The sequence below is a fragment of the Mauremys reevesii genome, linkage group 7, assembly GCF_016161935.1.
Source record: "Mauremys reevesii isolate NIE-2019 linkage group 7, ASM1616193v1, whole genome shotgun sequence".
Lineage (NCBI taxonomy): Eukaryota > Metazoa > Chordata > Testudines > Geoemydidae > Mauremys > Mauremys reevesii.
In genome coordinates, this window is record NC_052629.1 from 74,042,289 (window position 1) to 74,067,157 (window position 24,869).

The 24,869-nt window shown below is 49.7% G+C and overlaps 1 protein-coding gene and 1 long non-coding RNA gene across 7 annotated transcripts in view; one reads left to right on the forward strand and one right to left on the reverse strand.

The window, feature by feature from the left end:
• The window catches only part of FANCD2 (FA complementation group D2), a 225,425-nt gene that overhangs the window by 106,739 nt on the left and 93,817 nt on the right, over nucleotides 1-24,869 (reverse strand). For 5 of the 6 annotated variants that reach the window (XM_039546174.1, XM_039546175.1, XM_039546173.1 and 2 more), the window contains exons 20-23: nucleotides 23,811-23,871; nucleotides 22,691-22,816; nucleotides 2,977-3,050; nucleotides 2,726-2,872 (exon numbers count right to left, since the gene is read on the reverse strand). In XM_039546174.1, the coding sequence (XP_039402108.1) occupies nucleotides 2,726-2,872; nucleotides 2,977-3,050; nucleotides 22,691-22,816; nucleotides 23,811-23,871 (408 nt within the window). The remainder of the gene's footprint in view (nucleotides 1-2,725; nucleotides 2,873-2,976; nucleotides 3,051-22,690; nucleotides 22,817-23,810; nucleotides 23,872-24,869) is intronic. The other variant, XM_039546177.1, reaches the window with a different exon arrangement.
• Nucleotides 14,492-15,911, forward strand: LOC120408965. Its single transcript, XR_005601022.1, has 2 exons — nucleotides 14,492-14,581; nucleotides 14,684-15,911. It is a non-coding gene; the product is annotated as an uncharacterized LOC120408965 (long non-coding RNA).

Here is a 24,869-nt window from a genome sequence, read left to right on the forward strand (position 1 = left end):
AGGGTAAAGTTCCACAGGTAGAAAAGAAGCTGTACTTGAACAGATCAGATCAGACCAGGGTCCATCTAATCCAGCATCTGGGCAATACCAAATGAGTCAGAGGAAGGTACAAGAAGCTGTGAAGTGAGCAACTGTAGAGGAGAAATTTCCTCCCAACTCCCTCAGTCACTGGTTGCTTTTGCCCTGAGGGAGAAGGGATCATGTACCTCCTAAAAGTGTTTTTCACACTAAAGTAACTCTGGATTTTCTGGTTATTCGTGTCAAAATGTCAAATTCTCTTTTGAATCCAAAAAAGTTCCTGGCCTCAACGATCTCTTGTGGCAATAAGCTCCCATGCTGAATATATGTCGGTAAAAATTAATTCCTTAATCAGTATTAACTTTGCTGCCTTTCTGTTTCAGTGGATGTCTTGTTCTTGTGTTAGGAGAAGGAATAAAAAAGGAGCACTCAATTACATACCTCTATCACACTTCCTCCAGCTCCTCTCTGTCTGTTACAGCTCCATTTTGTTTCTTACAGCTGTCCCCTTACTCCATTTTGTTTTTGTTCTCCTCCTGTGGCCGCCCCTCCCTGGCTGTTAAGTTGTTTACCAGGGCCTCTGCCCTTCTCAAAGGGATGGCCACTTGTCCTAAGTGGGACCACTACCCTGTTCAAAGGGTTAGTCCTGTTATCACCTTGTTAAACCTGGGCTTGGTGTAGGGTAGGCAATGTCCAGAGCTGCAAGACCTATTGTGTTTTTTAAGATCCTGGGCATGAGTCATAGACCTCGTGCTTTTGAATCACCTATTGCACAGGACTCTACCCAGACTTGCCTCTGCGGTTACCTGCAGTTTTTTCCCTGCCTGTAAGAAGGGGAACCAATCAGAGTTACTGGCGGGAAGCTGCCTGAGTCTGTCTTTATAACCAGACATTTCCTGATCAAACTGCAGAAAGATTCCTGCATTGCTGCCTGGTCTGATCAGCCAGGGGTTCTGGGGGTTCCTTTCTCCGCTCTCGTTTTATTTTTGAGCGTACCCCCGTTTTTAAACTCCCCTCCCACGAACAATGAATTTTGCCTGGAGATCTCCTGATTATTGTGAACGAATTGAGTCCTCTCTGCATCCTCTGATGCTGCTGCTGTGCCTGCTTCTGCCTCTGCTGCTGCCTTGGGGGCTGGTAAGAATCCCTCTGTGAAACTTTCTATACTTTTACTTTATTATTTTAGCTGCTGGCTCTGTCTCCCCAGCACACAGACTCAAGCTAAACCTTGGTCTGTGTCTTAAAACCTCTCTTAAACTCTAAAAAAATAAGTTTGTGCCGCTGCTAAGCTCTGCTCCTGTGGGCTTTGCCTCGGGCTCACTGCTTTCAGCTGTATCGACTGCTGCAGCCACCATCCCTTAGCTTCCTTGGGGGCTGCATTCTGGGCACATACCATTCTGCCCTCTAACTTCCCCATAGCATAGGTGCACCATAGGTTTTGTTTTTTCTTTCTTAGTTTGATAAGTCATAGTTTGTTAAGATTGTAAAGCTTGTAAGTCTCACCTGCCTTGCTATAGTTCGTTGTTTTGTTGCTCCATATAGCTGCTTGTTATAGTTTGCTTAGAATTGTGATATTTGTTGTTTTGCCTAGTCATTGGTTAAGATAGATTTAAAAAGCCATTGCCTGGTTGTATTCTGTATCTGTTTTGTTACTTTATATAAGCTGCTTGTCATTTTATATAAGTTTGATTAAGTTAGAAGATAGATAAGGTTTTTGCTGCATTTTCCCCCACGTCTGCATCACCCTCTGAACTTCCCAGAAGTCCTTGCTGCTTAAACTTACAGCCTGTTTGTTCTCTGTGTCTTCCTAGCCTGCTTGTTCTCTGTGTGTCTGTGTCTCTGTGCTCCTACTGCCAAACCTCAATTGTATTGCTGAAGTCTAGCACAAAACCCCATTGGTTACTTTTTCTTCTCTGATACACCTCACATTCTACATTTACACCACTGTGACACATTTTACCTAAAATTGTTTGTTATTTAACATATTTTTCCATAACTGTTAGTTGGTTATATGCTGCTGTGACACACCTTTTTACATAGAAATTGTTAGCTACCTGTTACTTTTATACTTCAGTGTTAATTGTTTACCAACTGTATTGTACCCCACTGTATTGTACCCCACTATTGAAACCCCCTATACTGTTCACCAAAAGAAACCCCTCCCCAATTGTCTACCTTAACAAACCCCATACCCCTCACTATTGAATTTTCCCTGTTTTTGCATTTTCTTAATAAAGTTTATTTTGCACCCCACCAGTGCAGTAATTGTCCCCCAAGATCCCCTACCTGCTGGCAGGGACACTCTCTACTTAATATCAACCCCACTTCTACAGTATCACAATCTTTGATATATTTATTATTACAACATTTCCAGGAGGCAGGGAAGTGCTTTCTACCCCATTGTACAAATGGGAAACTGAGGCAAAGGGAGACTAAGCAACTTGCCAAAGGTAGCACAGGAAGTCTGTGGCAGAGCAGGGAATGGCACCCAGCTTTCCTGAGTCCCAGGCTAGCACTCAAACCACTGTATCATCCTGCCTCTTCCACATCACACAGCCCCAGACACCTTCAACGACAAGAAATGGACAAGAATACAGGCTCCTGCCTAACTTTTCTGTATACTTATTTGATAGGCATTTAGGGAGACAGAGCTGTGACTGCAATTTACTGGACAGTGAAATGATTTTAAAAGGAAGGCATCACTTACTTTTTACCCTGGTTCCTAATTGCCATTTCATCAACACCCTTGCCAAGCCAGTTCTGTGACAGCAGTGGCAATAGGTTGATAACAATTGTTCCCTGACTCTCATCTTCATCCAGGTTATACAAGGACTTCACTGGGAACAGGTGAACACTGCAGAGAAGACAGTTGTCAGTCGCGGTCAGCATCATGTTAGCAAATTCAACTATTGACAATAAATAATATTAGCATTAACACTAAGCACTTCTCTAGCATACCCATCAACTGCAGGAGTGAGATCTACCACAAAGTCATTGGAAAAGTCCTCCACCACACTCTTCCCAATCCGTTCCTGGAAGAAAGAGAACCACAGCTTAGCACAGGGGGCTAGTGAAAGGAGCTGCGCTGGGAGTACAGAAAGGAGCGGTGTGATAAATAAAGTGGTGGGGTAGCTCCCTTTGATGGATACCCAGCCAGCCAGTTAACTGTAAAAATCCTGTTCTCTGCTTGCTTTACCTGTAAAGGGTTAAAAGTCCCCCAGGTAAAGAAAAGGAAGTGGGAACCTGACCAAAAGAGCCAATGGGAAGGTAGAACTTTTTAAAATTGGGGGAAAAAAACCTTTCCCTTTGTCTGTTGTTCTCTGGGCTTCAGGGACAAGGAGCAGCAATGCTATAAGCAGAAATGCTGTGTAAGGTTTGAACCAGGTATGAAAAAGTATTTTCCATACCTAGAAGAAATAATTTAGATAAGGAATGTTTAGTTAGACGCTATCAGGTTTATTTCTTATTTTGGCTTGTGGATCTCCTCTGTGTTAACCCCAGATGCTTTCGTTTCCTTGTAACCTTTAAGCTGAACCCCCCAAAAACCTATTTTCGGTGCTTAATTTTTGTAATTGTTTCTTTTAAGATATAGCAAAAAGCCTAAGTTCCAGATGTATTTTTTCCCTTTTTGTTTTTAATAAAAATTTACCCTTTTTAAGAACAGGATTGGATTTTTGGTGTCCTAAGAGGTTTGTGCATGTTGTCTGATTAGCTGATAGCCACAGCTAATTTCCTTTGTTTTCTTTCTCAGCTCTTCCCCAGAGTGGGGGTGAAAGGGCTCGAAGGTACCCGACAGGGAGGAATTCCCAAGTGCTCCTTCCTGGGCTCGAAGAGGTTTTTTTGCATTTGGGTGGTGGCAGCGTTTACCAAGCCAAGGTCAGAGAGAAGCTGTAACCTTGGGAGTTTAATACAAGCCTGGAGTGACAAGTATTAATTTTTAAAATCCTTGCGGGCCCTCACTTACTGCACTCGAGGGGCCAGAGTGGGGATTCTACCTTGACAAGCAGTTACCCACCTTTAGCAGTAACTGGAGTTCTTCAAGGTGTGTCCCCCCCATGGGTGTTCCACTTCAGCTGCACCTGAATCCTATGCCTTGGATCAGAGATTTTTGGTAACGGTGCCCGTTCTGCCCACGCATGCACCCCACACATCCTTGTGCTCTGGCTATATGGAGCTGTGTGGGCGAACCTCCCTCAGTTCCTTCCTCACCCACAAGGGGGTCTCCAAAGCAGAGAGGAAGGAGGGTGGCTAGTGGAGCCCCTACAAGAACACAAGGTGAGTAACCTCTCCTCCTTCTTTGAGTAGTGTCCCTGTGGGTGCTCCACTTCAGGTGACTCCCAACCAGTAGTTCCCTAAGTTTCGGAGCACAGTCCAATACAGAAGAGAGAACTGCACTGCCTACAGCAGCATGTGATTTTGCACCATGGCATAATGATTAGAAGAGGTATGAAGAGAAAACCAAGGTGCCATTCCACAGATGTCTGCAACTGGTACATCGCTAGATAAGGCTATAGCCCTAGAATGTGCTATCACTCTTGAAGGGGATTGGACATGAGTTCTGTCACAATAAGTCTCAGTACAACCAGAGATCCACTTTGATAACCTCTGTTTCAAAAGCAACAAACCCTTGTTTCTGTCTGCAATTGGTACAAGTAGAAGAGACGGTTACTCACCGTAGTAACTGTTGTTCTTCGAGATGTGTTGCTCCTATCCATTCCATGTAGGTGTGCGCGCCGCGCGTGCACGGCTCCTCGGAACATTTTTACCCTAGCAACTCCGGCAGGCCGGCTGGGCGCCCCCTGGAGTGGCACCACCATGGTGCTGAATATATACCCCAGCCGGCCCGTCCGCTCCTCAGTTCCTTCTTGCCGGCTACTCCGACAGTGGGGAAGGAGGGAGGGTCTGGAATGGATAGGAGCAACACATCTTGAAGAACAACAGTTACTACGGTGAGTAACCGTCTCTTCTTCTTCGAGTGATTGCTCCTATGCATTCCATGTAGGTGATTCCCAAGCCTTACCTAGGCGGTGGGGTGAGACGTGGCAGAGTGTAAGACTGCGGAGCCGAAGGCTGCATAGTCTCTGGATTGCTGCACCAACGCGTAGTGGGAAGCGAAGGTGTGAACAGAAGACCAGGTGGCCGCTCTACAGATGTCCTGGATGGGGACATGGGCCAGGAAGGCGGCCGACGAGGCTTGCGCTCTCGTCGAGTGAGCGGTGAGGCGGCATGGTGGCACGCGAGCAAGCTCGTAGCATGTCCGGATACATGCCGTCACCCAGGAGGAAATCTGCTGCGAGGAGACCGGCTCGCCTTTCATGCGATCGGCAACCGCTACAAACAGCTGGGTCGAACGCCGAAAGGGCTTCGTCCGCTCGATATAAAAAGCGAGGGCCCTGCGGACGTCCAGGGTGTGAAGCTGTTGCTCACGAGGTGAGGCGTGCGGCTTCGGGAAGAAGACCGGAAGGAAGATCTCCTGATTGAGGTGAAAGGTCGACACCACCTTAGGGAGGAAGGCCGGGTGTGGTTGAAGCTGCACCTTGTCTCCGTGGAAGACGGTGTATGGTGGACTAACCATTAGGGCACGGAGCTCAGAGACTCGTCTTGCCGATGTAATTGCGACGAGGAAGGCTGTCTTCCAGGAGAGGTAGAGCAGAGAGCACGTGGCCAGAGGCTCGAAGGGCAGTCCCATAAGCTTGGCCAGAACGAGATTTAAATCCCAGGTCGGGGTAGGACGCCACACCGGCGGGTACAAGCGGTCCAGGCCTTTAAGGAAGCGGGAAACCATCTGGTTGGAGAAGATGGACCGACCTCCCATGGATGGACGAAAGGTGGACATGGCTGCCAGGTGCACCTTCAAGGAGGAGACCGCGAGCCCTTGTTCTTTAAGGTACCAGAGGTAGTCCAGGATTGTAGGGATAGGGACTAGGAAGGGATTAAGGCCGCGCTGATCGCACCAGAGCGCGACACGCTTCCATTTCGCAAGGTAGGTGGAGCGAGTGGAAGGCTTCCTGCTTTCAAGTAGGACTTGCTGTACTGCTGCCAAACAGTGGGTCAACCACGCAGGTACCAAGCTGTAAGATGGAGGGACTGTAGGTTCAGGTGGCAGAGTCTGCCGAAGTCCTGTGTGATGAGGTCCGGCCATAACGGAAGGGGAATGGGATCCCGAACGGAGAGCTCGAGCAGCAGGGTGTACCAGTGCTGCCTCGGCCAGGCCGGAGCGACGAGTATTACGTGGGCCCTGTCCCTCCGAAGCTTCAGTAGCACCCGGTGTATGAGCGGGAACGGAGGGAAGGCATAGAGGAGGTGATCCATCCAGGAGCAGAGGAATGCGTCCGACAGGGAGCCTGGGGAGCGACCCTGGTACTAACAAAACAGGTGGCACTTCCTGTTCTCCTTGGAGGCAAACAGGTCTATCTGGGGAAACCCCCACCTCCGGAAAATTGTGTGCACCACATCGGGATGAAGAGACCACTCGTGGGAGAGGAACGATCTGCTGAGATGGTCGGCCAGCGTGTTCTGCACTCCTGGAAGAAAGGACGCTTCCAGGCGAATCGAGTGGGTCACGCAGAAGTCCCACAGGAGCATCGCTTCCTTGCAGAGCAGGGAGGAGCGGGCTCCGCCCTGCTTGTTCACATAGAACATCGCCGTCGTGTTGTCCGTGAACACCGCCACGCAGCGGCCTTGCAGACGAGCGCGGAAGGCGAAACACGCCAAGCGGATTGCTCGCAGCTCCCGGACATTGATGTGGAGGGAGAGCTCTTGGGGCGACCAGAGACCCTGTGTGTGAAGGTCGCCCAGGTGAGCCCCCCATGCCAACGCCGAGTCATCCGTGGTCAGGGTGACGGATGGGCAAGGAGGGCGGAACGGGACTCCTGCACACACCACCTCTGGGTCCAGCCACCAGCTGAGCGAATCGAGGGTAGGCTTCGTGACCATGACCACCATGTCTATGGGGTCGCGATGCGGGCGGTACACCGACGCCAGCCAAGATTGAAATGGGTGAAGGTGCAGCCTGGCGTGCGTGGTCACGAATGTGCAGGAGGCCATGTGGCCCAGGAGGCGTAGGCAGGACCGAACCGTTGTTGTGGGAAAGGTGTGTAGGTCCCGGATGATGGAGACCATTGTCTGGTGCCGAGATCAAGGGAGGCAGGCCCTGGCTAAATTGGAGTCGAGGACCGCTCCGATGAACTCCACTCGTTGCGATGGAGTTAAAGTGGACTTCTCGGCATTGATGAGATGGCCCAGGAGCCGAAATAGGGATAGTATTTCTGTCATCTGGTCCATTACCAGCTGTCGGGATGCCCCGCGAACCAGCCAGTCATCGAGATACGGGTAGACGTGTATGCGACGACGGCGGAGGGCTGCGGCAACCACTGCCATGCACTTGGTAAAGACCCTTGGCGCGGTGGACAGGCCAAAGGGTAGCACCGCAAACTGGTAGTGCGCGCTGTTGACCACGAAGCACAGGTAGCGTCGATGGGGAGGGTAAATCGCGACATGGAAGTACGCGTCCTTCATATCGAGGGCGGCAAACCAGTCTCCTGGATCCAAGGAGGGAATGATGGTCCCCAGGGTGAGCATGCGAAACTTGAGCTTGAGAAGGTACCTGTTGAGCTCCCGGAGGTCTAGTATGGGTCGGAGACCTCCTTTCGCCTTGGGGATGAGAAAATATCGGGAACAAAATCCCCTGCCCCGCATGTCGTGCAGCACCTCCTCTATGGCCCCCAAGGTCAGAGTCTCGACCTCTTGTAGGAGGAATTGCTCGTGAGAGGGGTCCCTGAAGAGGGACGGGGAAGGTGGGTGGGAAGGAGGGGGCGAAACAAACTGAAGGTGGTAACCATACTGGATAGTATGAAGGACCCAGTTGTCCGATGTTATTTGGGACCACGCCGGAAGGAAGTGGGAAAGGCGGTTGTAAAATAATGGGGTAGGATCCGGGAAAGAGACTGATGGGCCGTCCTCGGGCGTCCCATCAAAAGGCCTGTTTGGGCCCTTGAGGGGCCTTGGAAGGGGCCTGGGCCTGGTTGCGTCTGTTGCCCGATGGTCTACGGCGGTTTAAGTTAGCACGCCAACTATTATACGGCCTTGACCTGGCCTGGGTAAAGGGCCGGGAGGGCTGCTGCCGGAATGACCTCCTCTGGGTAGCCGGTGTGTGCATACCCAAGGTGTGAATGGCAATTCGACCATCTTTGAGGGTCTGAATTCTGGAGTCCGTTTTCTCCGAGAAGAGACCCTGAGTGTCGAACGGGAGGTCTTGAAGGGTGTACTGCACCTCAGGCGGCAAGGTGGAGGACTGCAGCCAGGAGATACGCCTCATGGTCACACCGGAGGCCAGGGCTCTGGCTCCTGAGTCCGCCGAGTCCAGAGCGGCCTGGATGGAGGACCGGGAGGCTTTTCTGCCTTCTTCCAAGAGGGCCGAGAACTCTTGACGTGAGGCTGTTGGGATCAGCTCCGAAAATTTCGCCAGGGACACCAAGATGTCAAAGGTGTAACGAGCGAGAAGAGCCATCTGGTTGGCAATCCCGAGCTGGAGGCCACCCGCCGAATAGACCTTCCGGCCCAACAGGTCCATGCGCCGTGCGTCTTTGGATTTTGGCGCCGGAGCGGGCTGCCCCTGCCTCTCCCGGTCATTTACGGACTGTACCACGAGGGAGTCCGGAGTCGGGTGCGTATAGAGGTACTCGTATCCGGTGGGCGGGACCGAGTACTTGCGCTCCACGCCACGTGCGGTGGGAGGGACAGACGCTGGTGACTGCCAGATGGTAGTGGCATTCCGCTGTATGGTGCGGATGAAGGGCAGGGCCACCCGCAGCGGGGCCTCAGCTCCAATGACGTTGGTCACCGGGTCGTCATCCTCTGGGACCTCCGCCACGGGGAGGTCGATAGCCTTTGCCACCCGGCGAAGAAGGTCTTGGTGGGCCCGCAAGTCAATAGGAGGGGGGTCTGCTGTAGAAGCCCCCGCCACCGCCTCATCCGGCGAGGATAATGAGGACAGACCTTAGACCACCGCTTCTGGAGCTGGTTCTTCCAGGGGGTGTGAAGCCGCCTCGGACCCTGGATGTTGAGCGGGACCAGGTGGCGACGGGGCCTCACCCGGTGGTGATGGAGGAGGTCTGCTCACCGTGGCTTCGGGCACCCTATGTTAGGCGCCCACGTGCCTCGGGGGAAAGGGGAGTCCTTGAGGCTCGTGGTAGGCCCAGGGGACCCAAAAACCCCACTACTGCGGTCTGTGGTCCTGGCCTTGGGGGTCAGTCCGGAGATCTCTCCCGCTGCCCGCCTGAGAGGCGACTGAGGGCTGACGAGAAGGCCAAGGCGGGGCAGAGGCGCTGAAAGATTGCGCCATGGAAGCCGGCAGTAGGTCCCTGGACAGTGCTGAGGATCGGTGCCGGTCATCGCGGTGCCGGGATGGAGAGCGGGACCAGCGACTGTTGCGGTGCCGGGAGCTCGACCGGTGCCGGGAGCTCGACCGTGACCTCGACCGACAGCGTCGGGAGCGGCTTCAGGAGTCACGGTGCCGGGAACGGTACTGGGATCCGGACCTCCCTCGGTACCAACGGTCAGGTGACCGGGACCGGGAGCATCTCCGGGAGTGTGACCGGTACCGCGATGTTGAGCGGTACTGGGACTGCGACCGGTGCCGAGACGGGGAGCGGTACCACGATGGTGAACGGTGCCGAGATCTGGATCGGCGTGGTGGTGACCGTCTGTGGGACCAGGACTGACGTCTATCTCGTCCGTCAGGGGGAGGCAGCCGCATCATCGCCGGCTTGCCCGCTGACTGAACGGCCCGCACCGGCGGTGCCGGGGGCCGGAGGCTCGGTGCCTCTGTGAGCTCGATGAGCTCTCTCGCCGTCGAGAATGTCTCGGGCGTGGACGGGAGCTGCAGCTCAACCGCGGTTGGCACCGGGGAGCAGGGTGGTACCGGACTCAACGGCTCTTGCGGCGTTGGAGTCAACGGTACCGTGCACGTTTTGTGCATCGCCGCAGCTGGTACCGGAGGCGCCGGTGGTGGCTGGGCAAGCGGTCCCGTAGCATGCAGCTTAGAGGCCGTCTGCGCCGTCTTCCGTTTCCTCGCTGGAGAGAGGGAACGGTGCCGGGACGCCAGTGCCAGCTGCAGAGCTCGAGCAGTCTCGGTACTGGAGCGGCTCAGGGCCGCCGGTGCGCTGCGCGCCGATGACGATTTCGGTGCCGCTGGGGTCGGCGCGGGAGGTTGAAGTGTCACCTCCATAAGGAGCTGCTTTAGGCGAGTGTCCCGCTCCTTTCTAGTTCTCGGCTTAAATGCCGTGCAGATGGGACACTTATCTGGACGATGGGTCTCCCCGAGGCAGCGCAGGCAGGAGTCGTGCGGGTCCCCGACAGGCATGTGCCGCTGGCAAGCCGCACAGGGCTTAAACCCCAGTGCCTTGGGCATGAGCCCGCACCAGTTGTGGAAGAAGAGGGGCTAAACCCCCCTAATTCCCTTACTATACTATATCTAACTGAACTTATTCAACTAATCTAACAACTAAACTAACTTAACCAACTATGTACACGTAGGAAATAGAGAAATGCTAGGGCTGTGGAGGTAAAGGAGCACTCCACTGTTCCAACTGGCCGTCACGGGCGGTAAGAAGGAACTGAGGAGCGGACGGGCCGGCTGGGGTATATATTCAGCGCCATGGCGGCGCCACTCCAGGAGGCACCCAGCCGGCCCGCCGGAGTTGCTAGGGTAAAAATGTTCCGAAGAGCCGTGCACGCACGGCGCGCACACCTACATGGAATGCATAGGAGCAATCACTCGAAGAAGAACAGGAGATTTTGTAAATGGTTTGGTCCTGTCTAGCTAAAAGGCTAATGCCCTCCTGACATCTAGATTATAGAATATAGCTTCTTGACTAATCTGATGCAGTCTTGGAAAGAAAACCAAGGGACGTATAATTTGATTAACATGAAATTCTGAGAAAGCTTTATGTATGAATCTCGGATGGGCCCACAGCAACACTTTTTCTCTGGCGAATGCCATAAATGGAAGGGGTCCACCATTAAAGCCCCCAATTCTCCTAGTTTAGGAAAGACAGAAATAAAGGCAAAGGTGGTGGAGTAGCATTGTATATCAATGATGAGGTAGACTGTAAAGAAATAAGAAGGGATGGAATGGATAAGATAAGATAGAGTCTGTCTGGGCAAAAATCACATTGGGAAAGAAAGCTACTAGCGCCTCCCCTGAGATAGTGCTTGGGGTGTGCTACAGATCGCCGAGATCTAATTTAGATATGGATAGAGACCTCTTTAATGTTTTTAAATGAAGTAAACACTAATGGGAATTGTGTGATCATGGGAGACTAACTTCCCAGATATAGACTGGAGGACAAGTGCTAGTAATAATAATAGGGCTCAGATTTTCCTAGATGCAATAGCTGATGGATTCCTTCACCAAGTAGTTGCTGAACCAACAAGACGGGATGCCATTTTAGATTTGGTTTTGGTGAGTAGTGAGGACCTCATAGAAGAAATGGTTGTAGGGGACAACCTTGGTTCGAGCGATCATGAGCTAATTCAGTTTAAATTAAACGGAAGGATAAACAAAAATAGATCTGGGACTAGGGTTTTTTATTTCAAAAGGGTTAAAGAATTAAGGAAATTAGTTAGGGAAGTGGATTGGACTGAAGAACTTGTTCTAAAGGCAGAGGCGGCCTGAAATTACTTCAAGTCAAAGTTGCAGAAACTATCAGAAGCCTGCATCGCAAGAAAGGGGAAAAAAATCATAGGCAAGAGTTGTAGACCAAGCTGGATGAGCAAGCATCTCAGAGAGGTGATTAAGAAAAAGCAGAAAGCCTACAAGGAATGGAAGATGGGAGTGATCAGCAAGGAAAGCTACCTTATTGAGGTCAGAACATGTAGGGATAAAGTCAGAAAGGCTAAAAGCCATGTAGAGTTTTCGCTTGCAAAGGGAATTAAAACCAATAGTAAAAGGTTCTATAGCCATATAAATAAGAAAACAAAGAAAAAAGAAGTGGGACTGCTAAACACTGAGGATGGAGTGGAGGGTAAGGATAATCTAGGCATGACCCAATATCTAAACAAATACTTGCCTCAGTCTTTAATGAGGCTAATGAGGAGCTTAGAGATAATGGTAGGATGACAAATAGGAATGAGGATATGGAGGTAGATATTACCACATCCGAGGTAGAAGCCAAACTCCAACAGCTTAATGGGACGAAATCAGGGGGCCCAGATAATCTTCATCCAAGAATATTAAAGGAACTGGCACATGAAATTGCAAGCCCATTAGCAAAATTTTGTAATGAATTTGTAAACTCAGGGGTTGTACCTTATGACTGGAGAATTGCTAACATAGTTCCTATCTTTAAGAAAGGGGAAAAATGTGATCTGGGCAACTACAGGCCTGTCAGTTTGACATCTGTAGAATGCAAGGTCTTGGAAAAAAATTTGAAGGAGAAAGTAGGTAAGGACATTGAGGTCAATGGGACAAAATACAATATGATACAACATTTTGGGACAAAATACAACATGATTTTACAAAAGGTAGATCGTGCCAAACCAAACTGATCTCCTTCTTTAAGAAAGTAACAGATTTTTTAGACAAAGGAAATGCAGTGGATCTAATTTACCTCGATTTCAGTAAGGCATTTGATAAGGAATTGGAAAAGATGGGGATCAATATGAAAATTGAAAGGTGGATAAGGAACTGGTTAAAGGGGAGACTACAACGGGTCATACTGAAAGGTGAACTGTCAGGCAAGAAGGAGGTTACTAGTGGAGTTCCTCAGGAATCGGTTTTGGGACCAATCTTATTTAATCTTTTTATTACTGACCTTGGCACAAAAAGTGGAAATGTGCTAATAAACTTTGTGGATGACACAAAGCTAATACAAACAAGAATCGGGATATCATACAGGAAGATCTGGATGACCTTGTAAACTGGAGTAATTGTAATAGGATGAAATTTAATAGTGAAAAGTGCAAGGTCATGTATTTAGGGATTAATAACAAGAATTTTGGTTATAAATTGGGGACACATCAGTTGGAAGTAACAGAGGAGGAGAAGGACCTTGGAGTATTGGTTGATCACAGGCTGACTATGAGCCAATGTGATATGGCTATTAAAAAAGCTAATGCAGTCTTGGGATGCATCAGGCGAGGTATTTCCAGTAAGGATAAGGAGGTGTTAGTACTGTTATACAAGGCACTGGTGAGACCTCATCTGGAATATTGTGTGCAGTTCTGGTGTCCCATGTTTAAGAAGGATTAATTCAAACTGGAACAGGTACAGAGAAGGGCTACTAGGATGATCCGAGGAATGGAAAACCTGTCTTATGAAAGGAGACTCAAAGAGCTTGGCTTGTTTAGCCTAACCAAAAGAAGGCTGAGGGGAGATAAGATTGCTGTCTATAAATATATCAGAGGAATAAATACCAGGAAGGGAGAGGAATTATTTAAGCTCAGTACCAATGTGGACACAAGTGTTGGTGTCATTAGGCATAACCCTAGGTAACTCAGGAGGGTGGAAGAATAGTGTCAATGAAGCCTTCTTGCACTAGGCCTGAATGAACCAAAGTCCCTCCATTGTGGCAACCGAAGGCAGATCGTGGGGGGGCCCCAAGCCATGCAAATGATGTATGCCATTACTGTAAGCAACTTGGTCACTGGAGGAGAGAGTGCCCAAACCGACATACCGGACAACAGCCCCGACCTCGATATCAGATGGAAGTAGAAAGAACAGATGCTGTCAATAATGCGGAATGACGGCGACCCGGGGGTCCACTTGTTACCTACTCAAATGACTTTACCACTTATGTTTGTTCCTCCACAGACCCCCAGGTCCGTTTAACTCTGGGAGGAACCGCTTATTCTTGTCTTTTGGACTCGGGGGCTGCCCTTTCCACTGTTATTGCCAAGCCAAAGGAAGGAAACCTCACAGATAAAAGCATTCCGGTAATGGGTATAAGCGGAAAGCCATTTGCAGGAGGCTGCTGTAGAAATCTCTGGTGTCTCAGCCTCCCATGCATTTTTGTTAGCTCCTGACAGCCCAGTTAATCTTCTAGGCAGAGACTTGCTGTGTAAATTACGTGCTCGGATTTTCTTTTCAGCTGATAAACTCATTCTTCGGTTGCCTCAAAATCAACTCCCCCAGCTATGTGCCGCATTAACTCAGGCTACCGAGGACCCGATCCTGCCTGCGAGCCCGATGAACCTGCCTGAACAACTCAGAGGAGAGGTACACGCCTCTCTATGGGGCACTTCCAAAACAAACCTTGGCACTCTCTGGACAGAGCCTGTGCGAATAACCCTGAAGCTAGACATTGACAGGCAATATCCTATCCTCCAAAAAGCTCTGCTGGCCTCTGGAATCTTATCAACACATTCCTACGGTTGGGAGTGCTTATTCGTACTTCATCCCCTTTCAACAACCCCATTCTGCCTGTTAGAAAACCTGACCTGGATCCAGAAGGAAAACCGGTATATCGGTTTGTGCAGGACTTGTGTGCAGTGAATAAAGTTGTTCAGGCTAGACACAATGTGATACCTAATCCTCACACAATTCTGACTGCCATTCCAGCAGGTACTGCTTGTTATTCAGTAATAGATCTGTGTAATGCCTTTTTTAGTATTCCTCTAGATCAAGACTGCTGGGATATCTTTGCATTTACATGGACGGACCCAGAGACCGGGAGAGCAGAATAACTGACCTGGACTCGGCTACCACAGGGATATGTTCGAGTGCAAGAGCGTAACACTTGGATTCATTACACCCGAGTCAAGCTAGCCCCCGGGCCGGGGCCAGAAGCAGACGACTCCGGACCTCGAGGGAGCCCCGCCAGCTCTTCCCACCGCGACCCGGGAGAGCCTGAAGCAGACGATACCTGGAAGGCTGAGCCTCTCGAGGGACTAAAGCTCCTGTTCGGACGGAATAAGCCCTGAGACTTTTACTGACTATGGATTTCTGGGTGGTGAGACAATGGTTGCTTGCTTTTAGTTTGCCCTTTGTACATGCCAACCCCCACCCAGCGGTTGAATCCTTGCAGCGACTGATCCAGAAGTGGCTTTGCAAAATAGCCGTGTGTTAGATGCTATGAATGCTGAAATAGCGGGGGCTTGTGCTTGCATTGGAGAAAAAATGTTGCTTTTATGTTAATCACTCTGGCTTAATTGAAAAGGATTTATAAGCTATTAAGAATGCTGCTGTTGTATTTCATGCTATATCTCTTGATCACACCTTTAGTTTTGAGGACCTCCTCTCAGACTTTGGGTCTTGGTTCACTGACCTTTTCCGTACAATTGTTAAATGGATTGTTTTCTGTCTATTCTTCCTATGTGTTAGTTGGATAATGATTCAATGTGCAAAATGTCTGTGTAATACTGTAACCAAAAGCTCTGCTGTCTGTAAGACAACCCAATACCTGTCTCTTCAGCTTGATCGTAAGTTACGTAACGGGCCTGACAATCTGAGCTGGGGTGGGGGGGAACCTCACCCGGCCCGGACACGGAAAGGATTGACAGATTGATAGCTCAGATTGTCAGGCCCGAAGGGGGAATTGTGAAAGCTATTTGGTAGCCCCCTCCCCCGCCCCCCACTTATTAATAGTTTTGCAAACGGCCAGTAGGTGGAGGCAGAAGCCTCCAAAAGGCCTCACATACACAGTACCTTGAGAACTTTGTAACTAATCTTTCCCTTCTGTTGCCAGAGGCAGAAAAAGAATCCTGCTTTAAACCAGTTTTTCCTTACCAGATAACGGTGTTACGGGGTTCAGTAACCACCAATGAAGTGTTAACACGGCATGGTCTTTGTCTGAAAAAGTGTATAAAAAGCTTGTGAAACTTGTGTGCAGTAGAGTTTTCTGTATCTACTACAGAGCTCTCCTTTCTTCTGCAGAATAAAGCATTTTTCCTTATCCCTGTCAGGCTGTTATTGGCTCTCAGCTAGGCAGACCCGATATTTCGGTAACAATGTCTAACCAAAGCCCTTCCATGTTTGAACTTTAAGCGACCTAACAAGCCAGCAACAGAGAATGTGCAGAGTCCTGCACTTAGGACGGAAGAATCCCATGCACTGTTACAGACTAGGGACCGAATGGCTGGGCAGCAGTTCTGCAGAAAAGGACCTAGGGGTTACGGTGGACGAAAAGCTGAATATGAGTCAGCAGTGTGCCCTTGTTGCCAAGAAGGCTAATGGCATTTTGGGTTGTATAAGTAGGGGCATTTCCAGCAGATTGAGGGATGTGATCATTCCCCTCTACTCAGCACTGGTGAGGCCTCATTTGGAGTACTGTGTCCAGTTTTGGGCCCCATACTACAAGAAGGATGTGGATAAATTGGAGAGAGTCCAGCAGAGGGCAACAAAAATGATTAGGGGGCCGGAGCATACGACTTATGAGGAGAGGCTGAGGGAACTGGGATTGTTTAGTCTGCAGAAGAGAAGAATGAGGGGGGATTTGATAGCTGCTTTCAACTACCTGAAAGGGGGTTCCAAAGAGGATGGATCTAGACTGTTCTCAGTGGTAGAAGATGACAGAACAAGGAGTAATGGTCTCAAGTTGCAGAGGGGGAGGTTTAGGTTGGACATTAGGAAAAACTTTTTCACTAGTAGGGTGGTGAAGAACTGGAATGGGTTACCTAGGGAGGTAGTGGAATCTCCTTCCTTAGAGGTTTTTAAGGTCAGGCTTGACAAAGCCCTGGCTGGGATGATTTAGTTGGGTTTGGTCCTGCTTTGAGCAGGGGGTTGGACTAGATGACCTCCTGAGGTCCCTTCCAACCCTGAGATTCTATGATTCTATGAATGGAATGTGTAACAGCTAGTTATCAGGTGCAACCCCACTCACACCGGTACCAGGAAATAATAATGAGGCCTGTATGCCTCTGGCTAAGGGGCAAGATAACAGATCAAAGGGAATAAGACAGGATAACAGTTCAAAAAGAGTTACTAACGAACTAGACTGTTAGATGCCAAGCATGACTTAACCACTTAATGTAATTGCTACTGCTCAGTGTAATTGCTACAGGGGGGTGGGAGGGGGAAAAGGGGGGGGGGAAGGAAGAGCTTAGCTAAAGTTATGTATAAAAAGAGAAAAGTTGCTTGTAGCTGTGTGCTTGATTTGAGACGTGTCTGTCTCCTTGCATCGCTTTGAGATCTCAGATAAACTTTGTCTGCTTCTCCACCTTGGTGTGTTCATTGGCGCGAAGCACACCGGGCAACGAACCCCGCTGTTGCTGTCCTCGGGCACTCTGTGCCGGCAACAGTCTTGGCGTCCCTGGGTGGGCTCGAGGCTGAAATTAAGCCTTGCCCGGACCCCTCCCGGTGGTCGACGGATTGCGGCAACAACCGACACCCAGCGCGCACCGGTGACTTCATCGGGGGCCTCAGCGGAGACGCAGTGTGGTCGACCCCGGAGGGCACTAAGGTGCAACGTGCTCGAGTAGTGGAGAAGCAGCTGCGTGCGACGGTGGGGAACCGGTCTCGTGGATAAGGTAGGAACAGTCCAGTGGTGTGAACTTTTTGCCTGTTAAGACCTGGGGACGCCCAGTGTCTCCCTAGAGTATGGGGCAGGGACAGAGTACAGGAAGGGCACGGTGTACACCCTTAGAATGCATTTTGGTGAATTGGAGAGTGTTTGAATCGGATCCATTGACTAAAAGTAAACTGAAAAGATTCTGTACAGTAGACTGGCCTCAGTACCAACTAGAGGGCCAGGAAAGGTGGCCACCGGAGGGATCACTTAATTATAATACAATCCTTCAGTTGCTTCTGTTTTGTCAGCGAACGGGTAAATGGAATGAACATATGTATGTACAGTTGTTTATGTTGTTAAGAGATAGGTCAGATCTTTTGCAGAGATGTAATTTGACTCCGACAAGTTCGGTAGTAACTGCTGTTAGTCCCTTGAATCCCTCCCCGGTTGTAATGGCAGAGTCCGTGTCCCCTTCGGCTTCTACACGCCCACCATATAAAGACGAGGTGCCTCGGGTCCCAGAGATTGCCCCCTCAGTGGGATTCTATCCATTGATTACCGAGACAGTGGTAGCCCGGCCAGGGACAGACAATCGAAACACCGCCACCATGCTAGTTTACACACATGTGCCTTTTAACCCAGTGGACCTAGCAGCCTTTAAGGCACAGGCAGGAGAATTCTCCACGAACCCAAGCAAGTTTATTTCGGTTTTTGAGGGATGTTTTGCCAGCCACAAGCCTGACTGGGATGACTGTAATATCCTCATGAGGACCCTATTGTCTGAGGTGGAGCGGAACCAGGTTGTGTCTAAGGCAAGGGAAGAGGCACAGCGAAGGCACGATCAGGATTGGGTTCATGTCCCCATTCCTGCCGATATGGTCCCCACAGCGGATCCAAGGTGGAATCCTAATGATCCACTGGATCAGACCCGCCTCAATCTGTATAAAGAACTGCTTTTGCACGGACTCCGACGCTCGGCTGTTCGACATAACAATTGGGCAAAGCCATATGAGCTAATACAGGAGCCAAAGGAAAGTCCGGTCGCTTTTCTGCAGCGCATCCGGGACGCCATTCGGCAAAATACTAACGCAGACCCTGATAACGAAGCAACTGAGGTGATTATAAAAGGTATTTTTACCAGCCGCGTGGCCCCTGATATTAAAAAGAAATTACAGAAAAAGGAGGACTTAATGGGCATGTCCATGGCACAGATTCTAGAAACGGCAAACAGGGCTTACAGCCTTAGAGAGGGAGAGAAGGAAAAGAGGCAAGTGAAAATGGTGGTTGCAGCAATACAGGCCGGTGGCAAGGGAAAGTTTCAGGAAGGTGGTGGAAGGGGCCGGGGAATGAGAGGCCGTCGACGTGGGTGCCCTGGCTCACAGGAAAGGTGTCTGGGTCGCAACCAGTGTGCCATATGCCGGAAGGAGGGTCATTGGAAAAATGAGTGCCCCAAAAGGGAAGGTACCCCTATGATGGCAGCAGAGGATCAAGAATAGGGGTGTCAGGGGAGACGGATTATCCTGCCCCCGGAACCCCGAGTAAAAATGTGGGTGGGAAATTCAGAAATAAACTTTCTAGTAGACTCTGGAGCAGCTCGAACCGCCATAAACCAACCCCTTCAGCATCGCTTTGAGATCTCAGATAAACTTTGTCTGCTTCTCCACCTTGGTGTGTTCATTGGTGCGAAGCACACCGGGCAACGAACCCCGCTGTTGCTGTCCTCGGGCACTCTGTGCCGGCAACACAAGAACAAATGGATATAAACTGGCTATCAGGAAGTTTAGACTTGAAATTAGGCGAAGGTTTCTAACCATCAGAGGAGTGAAGATCTGGAACAGCCTTCCAAGGGGAGTAGTGGGGGCAAAAGACATATCTGGCTTCAAGACTAAGCTTGATAAGTTTATGGGAGGGGATGGTATAATGGGATAGCCTAATTTTGGCAATTAATTCATCTTTGACTACTAGCGGTAAATATGCCCAATGGCTTGTGATGGGATGTTAGATGGGTTGGGATCTGAGTTACTACAGATAATTCTTTCCTGGGTGTCTGGCTGGTGAGTCTTGCCCACATGCTCAGGATTTAGCTGACCGCCATATTTGGGGTCAGGAAGGAATTTTCCTCCAGGGCAGATTGGCAGAGGCCCTGGGGGGTTTTCGCCTTTCTCTGCAGCATGGGGCACGGGCCACTTGCTGGAAGGTTCTCTGCATCTTGATGTCTTTAAACCATGATTTGAGGACTTCAATGGCTCAGGCACAGGTTTGATACAGGAGTGGGTGCGTGAGATTCTGTGGTCTGCATTGTGCAGGAGATCAGACTAGATGATCATAATGGTCCCTTCTGACCTTAAGTCTATGATTCTAGGATCCTTTGGGCAGAAGTGATTGCTACCAGAATTATCTGTGAAAACAGTCTAAGAACAAACACACAGTTATTGGTTCAAATAGATGCTTCAAGAGGCAATTAAGGACTAGGTGCAGGTCCCAGCTAGGAGTAGAGTCTCTGATTGTGGGAAGACATTAGACCAGGGGTCTCAAACTTCCGGCCTGCGGGCCATCTGTGGCCCGAGAACCTCCCCATTGCGCGGAGGAGAGACGCAGGCAGACATGCTGCAGACAATGTCCACTATATAGACACTACACCCCGTAGCTCCCATTGGCTGGGGGAGAGGGACAGAGATATCATTAGTTGCCGGGCAGTCAGCATCATTAGTTACTGGGCAGAGTCAGCCATGGAGGCAGCATCACTTTTTTCCACAATATAAACGAGTCAAAATACCAAACATAACTATCTGAACACTTGAAGTGGGCTGCCCACAGGGACACTATTCAAAGATGAAGGAAACATTACTCAGGCACTCTCCCTGCTCGGAGCTGTAGCCAGCATTCCTCCTTCTTTTTCAGTTGTTCCTTCGGAATAAATTAAACTGTGATCAAATCTGAAGATGACCCCAAACAAGAGGGGCAACAGATACAAAGGAGAGCAGAACCAAACTAAAGAGTCCTGGAGAGATCAAAGCAGGCTGAAAGGAGCCATGGAGCCTGGGCAAGGAAAAGGAAACCAACAGCTGAGAGACAAAACTCGGATTTTGCTAAGCAGCTGCAGTGAACATCTTCTCTACTTACTATTCTCTTAATATGTATTCTGAATGCAACCAAGCCTTCTAGTTGCAGCAGGGGAGCCATGGGCCTGGGAGAGGTGGCATCCACGAGAAGGTTTTTGTCTGAACACCTGACTCACAGTATGTTAAATGCTGCATGTCATGCAACTTGGATCCCATGCACTTTACACTGTTAAATCATCAGTGATGGCTGAGGGAGAGAAAGAAATGAATGGGATTGGATGAGGGGCAGAGAGCTAATCCAACAGTCTGGGGGGAGTAGGAAAGCTCCAAGAAATTACACATAGGAAACAGTTGAACAAATGCCTAAGGTAGGGGTGGGGATCTTAATTGGTTTCCAGTATCTCTTTCTCCCTGAAAAGGGAAGAACATCCTCTTCCCCCTGCATTTCATACACTTATATGGCCCACTGGCCAGAACATTGGACTGGGACTGAAGAGACCTGGGTCCTATTCCCAGATATGCCATGTGACCTTGGGCCAATCACTACCCAGTCTGTGGCTCAACTTCCCTACCCCTAAAATGCTACTCACTGCCTTTGAAATGAAAAGTGCTATGAAACCATCAGATATTACTGCGATTATTCTCCCATGTCCTTGATTCAGTTTGACTCAGCTACCGTGGAGGGGAAGGTCTCTGCCACATCCAAATATTTTAAGATTATTGCACTATCCAGCTTCCCTACCTGCTGCTGCCTGTTCCCCACCTCTTTACATAGGGTCATGTGCACCCACAGGTTATTCTAGAGCAAGGATTCTCAACCTTTTTCTTTCTGAGGCTAATAAAACATGCCATAAAAAGCCCTGGGCTCTCTAGCAGTGGGGTTTATCAGGCTGTGGCCACCCAAAGACAGACGGTGGTCCCCATTGACAGATTCTGTGCAGGATGATCATTCCTTTCCCCACGGCAAGCTGTGTTTGATGCACAATTCTAGATTACTTGGGCCCCCCAGCTCTCAGGCAGCCACTCTGCTGCCACTGCTCACAACATTGGTTTGTTCTTCTTCCATCTCCCAACTACACAGGCCTTATCTTCACTTGGGTAGGGGATGAAGGGGGAGAGTGGATTGCTCAAGATAAAATCCCAGTGAAGACAAGGCAATGTGTAGACTTCACATGAACTGGCAGGTTGAATTATAGACTAAGCTCCCCATAGTTTTAACCCTGACCTGCTAACATGTGAGAACTCCATACCATCTCATCTGGGCTACGATTTTACCTAATATTAGCTGACTCAAGGTAAAAACACACTTTTTCCTAATGAAGACACAGCCATAGAGGCTTCAAAGCAGCACACAAGGTCATCTCTGCAACCCTCAGCCAATGGCACTAAACACTCTGGACTTTCAGCACTGGCTAATGAACTATGGTTGCTGTGGTCTTGGTACAGCCAAGTTCCACCCTCCTCCCAATACCAGTCCTGCCTCCTGTGCCCCGACAGCGTAAGACCACCTCTACAATAGCTTCCCCCATGGTCTCATATTCCCCACCAGCCACCCTCCCAACCCCCAATCTGACCTGCTACCTTCCCCAGTAGGTACAGTAGAAAGGAAAGCAGGGTTTGAAAGAGCTCTCAAGTAAGGGGAAAGGCAAGGTCAATCAAGACTCTCTGCAGGCAGAAGTCCCAACTTGCTCCCCCACTAAGCAGCCCAAACAGCCCCATGGTGTCTCCTCCAAACCCTTGGACATTAGAGAGCCCTGCATGTTTAAAAAGGATGACAAGTAAAAAAAAAAAAAAAAAAAAAAGTTTAAAGTAGTTTCAGGTTCTATCCCTGCCCTTGATCTCCCCTCCGCCCCCCGCTATGTCTGGTACATTTACAACCACACTTGCTATTTTTAAAAAGGTTTCTCTCTCCACCATGGCTGTGTGAAAGGCGTACACCAACAACAGACCACTCTGGGTATGCAAACAAAAGAGTAAACAAGCTGAAAGACTGGATTTTCCATCTAATCTCAGTCAGTTACAGGACTCCTAGGCGTCACCTGTAGCAATAACAGGAATAACTTTTTCAGACAGGAATGTGATTCTTACACAGATGCCTGGTTAACGTGCATGTCACCAAAGGGTTAGTATCATTGACTGAATACAAACTACTCTATAACATACCAGGATTTGCGAATCCAAATTCCCTTTCTGTTTCTCAATCAAGTTGGCAAGTTCATCATAATACAGAGCCAAGGCCTCAGGACTTTGCTCACAGCAGTAGCTCACCAGATCAAGCAAGATGGAAAGCTGCAGAGAAGAACCAATAACAGGGAGATAATGCATACCCTACCCACCAGCTTGATCAGCCACAGGCAGGATCCATAGCTCCCCCTTCTCCACCTCCCTAACTCTCCCACTGAGACACAACCCCCACAAACCCCTGCCTAGCCCCTCTCACTGACATACAAATCCCACAAGCTGCTGCCTTTCTCCACCCACCTGACCCCTCATATTACGTATTTGTGTTACGGCACTGACTAGCAGCCCCAGTCATGGGCCAGGACTCCATTCTGCTATGCACTGTTGAACTCCTCGGAGGAAAGTGGTTACAGACCAAGCACAGATCCTATCTTCCCCCAAAGGCAGTGGTGAGCTGGTGCAGGTTCCTACAGGTTCTCAAGAACCAGTTGCTAAAATTAGACCTCTGTGGAGAACCGGTTGTTAAAGGGCTAGAGGGTGGGAAAAGAACTCTGGTCTGTGGGCCGGACCATCCTGTTGCTCCCAGGATTCCCAGCTGGGGAGGCTGAGGCTCCCCGGCCCTTCCCCCACTTTCCCCCAGCTGCAGCGTGGCCAGCTGCCGGCACCAGCTGGGCAGCTCAGCTGAGCTCTGGAGTCGTCCTGCTGCCACTTTTTGAATGGCCCAGCAAGGTGTGTGTGTGGAGGGGCAAGTGGGGCAATTGACCCAGGCCCTGCAGGGGCCTCCGGCCCCACGACGATGTCTCCCTAGCCCCTGCCCCGCTCCCCACCTTTAAATCAGAACTTTTTATAGGGAACCGGTTGTTAAGATTTTGGCAGCTCATCACTGCCCAAAGGGCCTCTCATTCTCCTCTCTGCAAACACACAAACCTGCCTTACCCCATTCCCGGGCCCTGTACTGACACAAATAGCCCATTCACCCAGTGCGACCCTGACCTCTCCACAGAGACACACTCCTCTGCCTTTCACCCCCCTTCCCAGCACAACCCCGACAGCTGCATGGACTCCAGTCTCCCTTCAGCACACGCACTGTCCTGGCACTCACCTGTCTGCAGTGCTCTTCACTTTGCTGCGTTCTCTCCAATGAACACCGGTCTTCTTTACTTCTGAAATCAACAAACTCTTTTCACTGCACAGTACACTACAGAGCAAGATGCTCAAAGCTGTTTACACTAAGATACAAGGCTCCCTGCCCTGGAGGAATTACTCATGGGAAAGATGGGCCTACCACAAAGGCACATGCCTAACTGCCGTTGCCTGGGCCCAAGCACTTCTTCAGCCCAGTTTGAAGTGTCAGCACAGACAGGAAATGGCAGAGAGTAATAGGGAGATTCTTGGAGCATCATTAAAAAGTGCTCTTGTTTCCACTGTCAGGATTGTAGGCATAAGACTGTTGATTAACCTAAAGGATGGCTAGGGCTGCACTGTCTATGGAAAGTTCAGGTGAATCACTGGAGCACATAAGAACGGCCATGCTGGGTCAGACCAAAGGTCCATCTAGCTCAGTATCCTGTTTTCCGACTGGACAATGCCAGGTGCCCCAGAGGGAATGAATAGAACAGGTAATCACCAAGTGATCCATCCCGTCACCCATTACCAGCTTCTGGCAAACAGAGGCTAGGGACACCATCCCTGCCCATCCTGCCTAATAGTCATTGCACACACAATGCAGTACTTCACAGGGGGTAAGAACTATCAATAGCAAAGAGAAACTTTACAGGAAGACAATAGAACCACTGTAAAGAGCAGTGTATTAATCTGCTCCGCAGATCCCCCAATACACAGTCCCCAACAACATGCCCTGCTAGACTTTCAAGCTTACTTTACAGTGTCCTTTTCATTAGGTGCTCTAGAGACAGTGGGTATGTCTACACTACGGGATTATTCCAATTTTACAGAAACCGTTTTTTTAAAACAGATTGTATAAAGTCGAGTGCACGCGGCCACACTAAGCACATTAATTCGGTGGCGTGCGTCCATGTACCGAGGCTAGCGTCGATTTCCAGAGCGTTGCATTGTGGGTAGCTATCCCATAGTTCCTGCAGTCTCCCCCACCCATTGGAATTCTGGGTTGAGATCCGAATGCATGATGGGGCCAAAACAG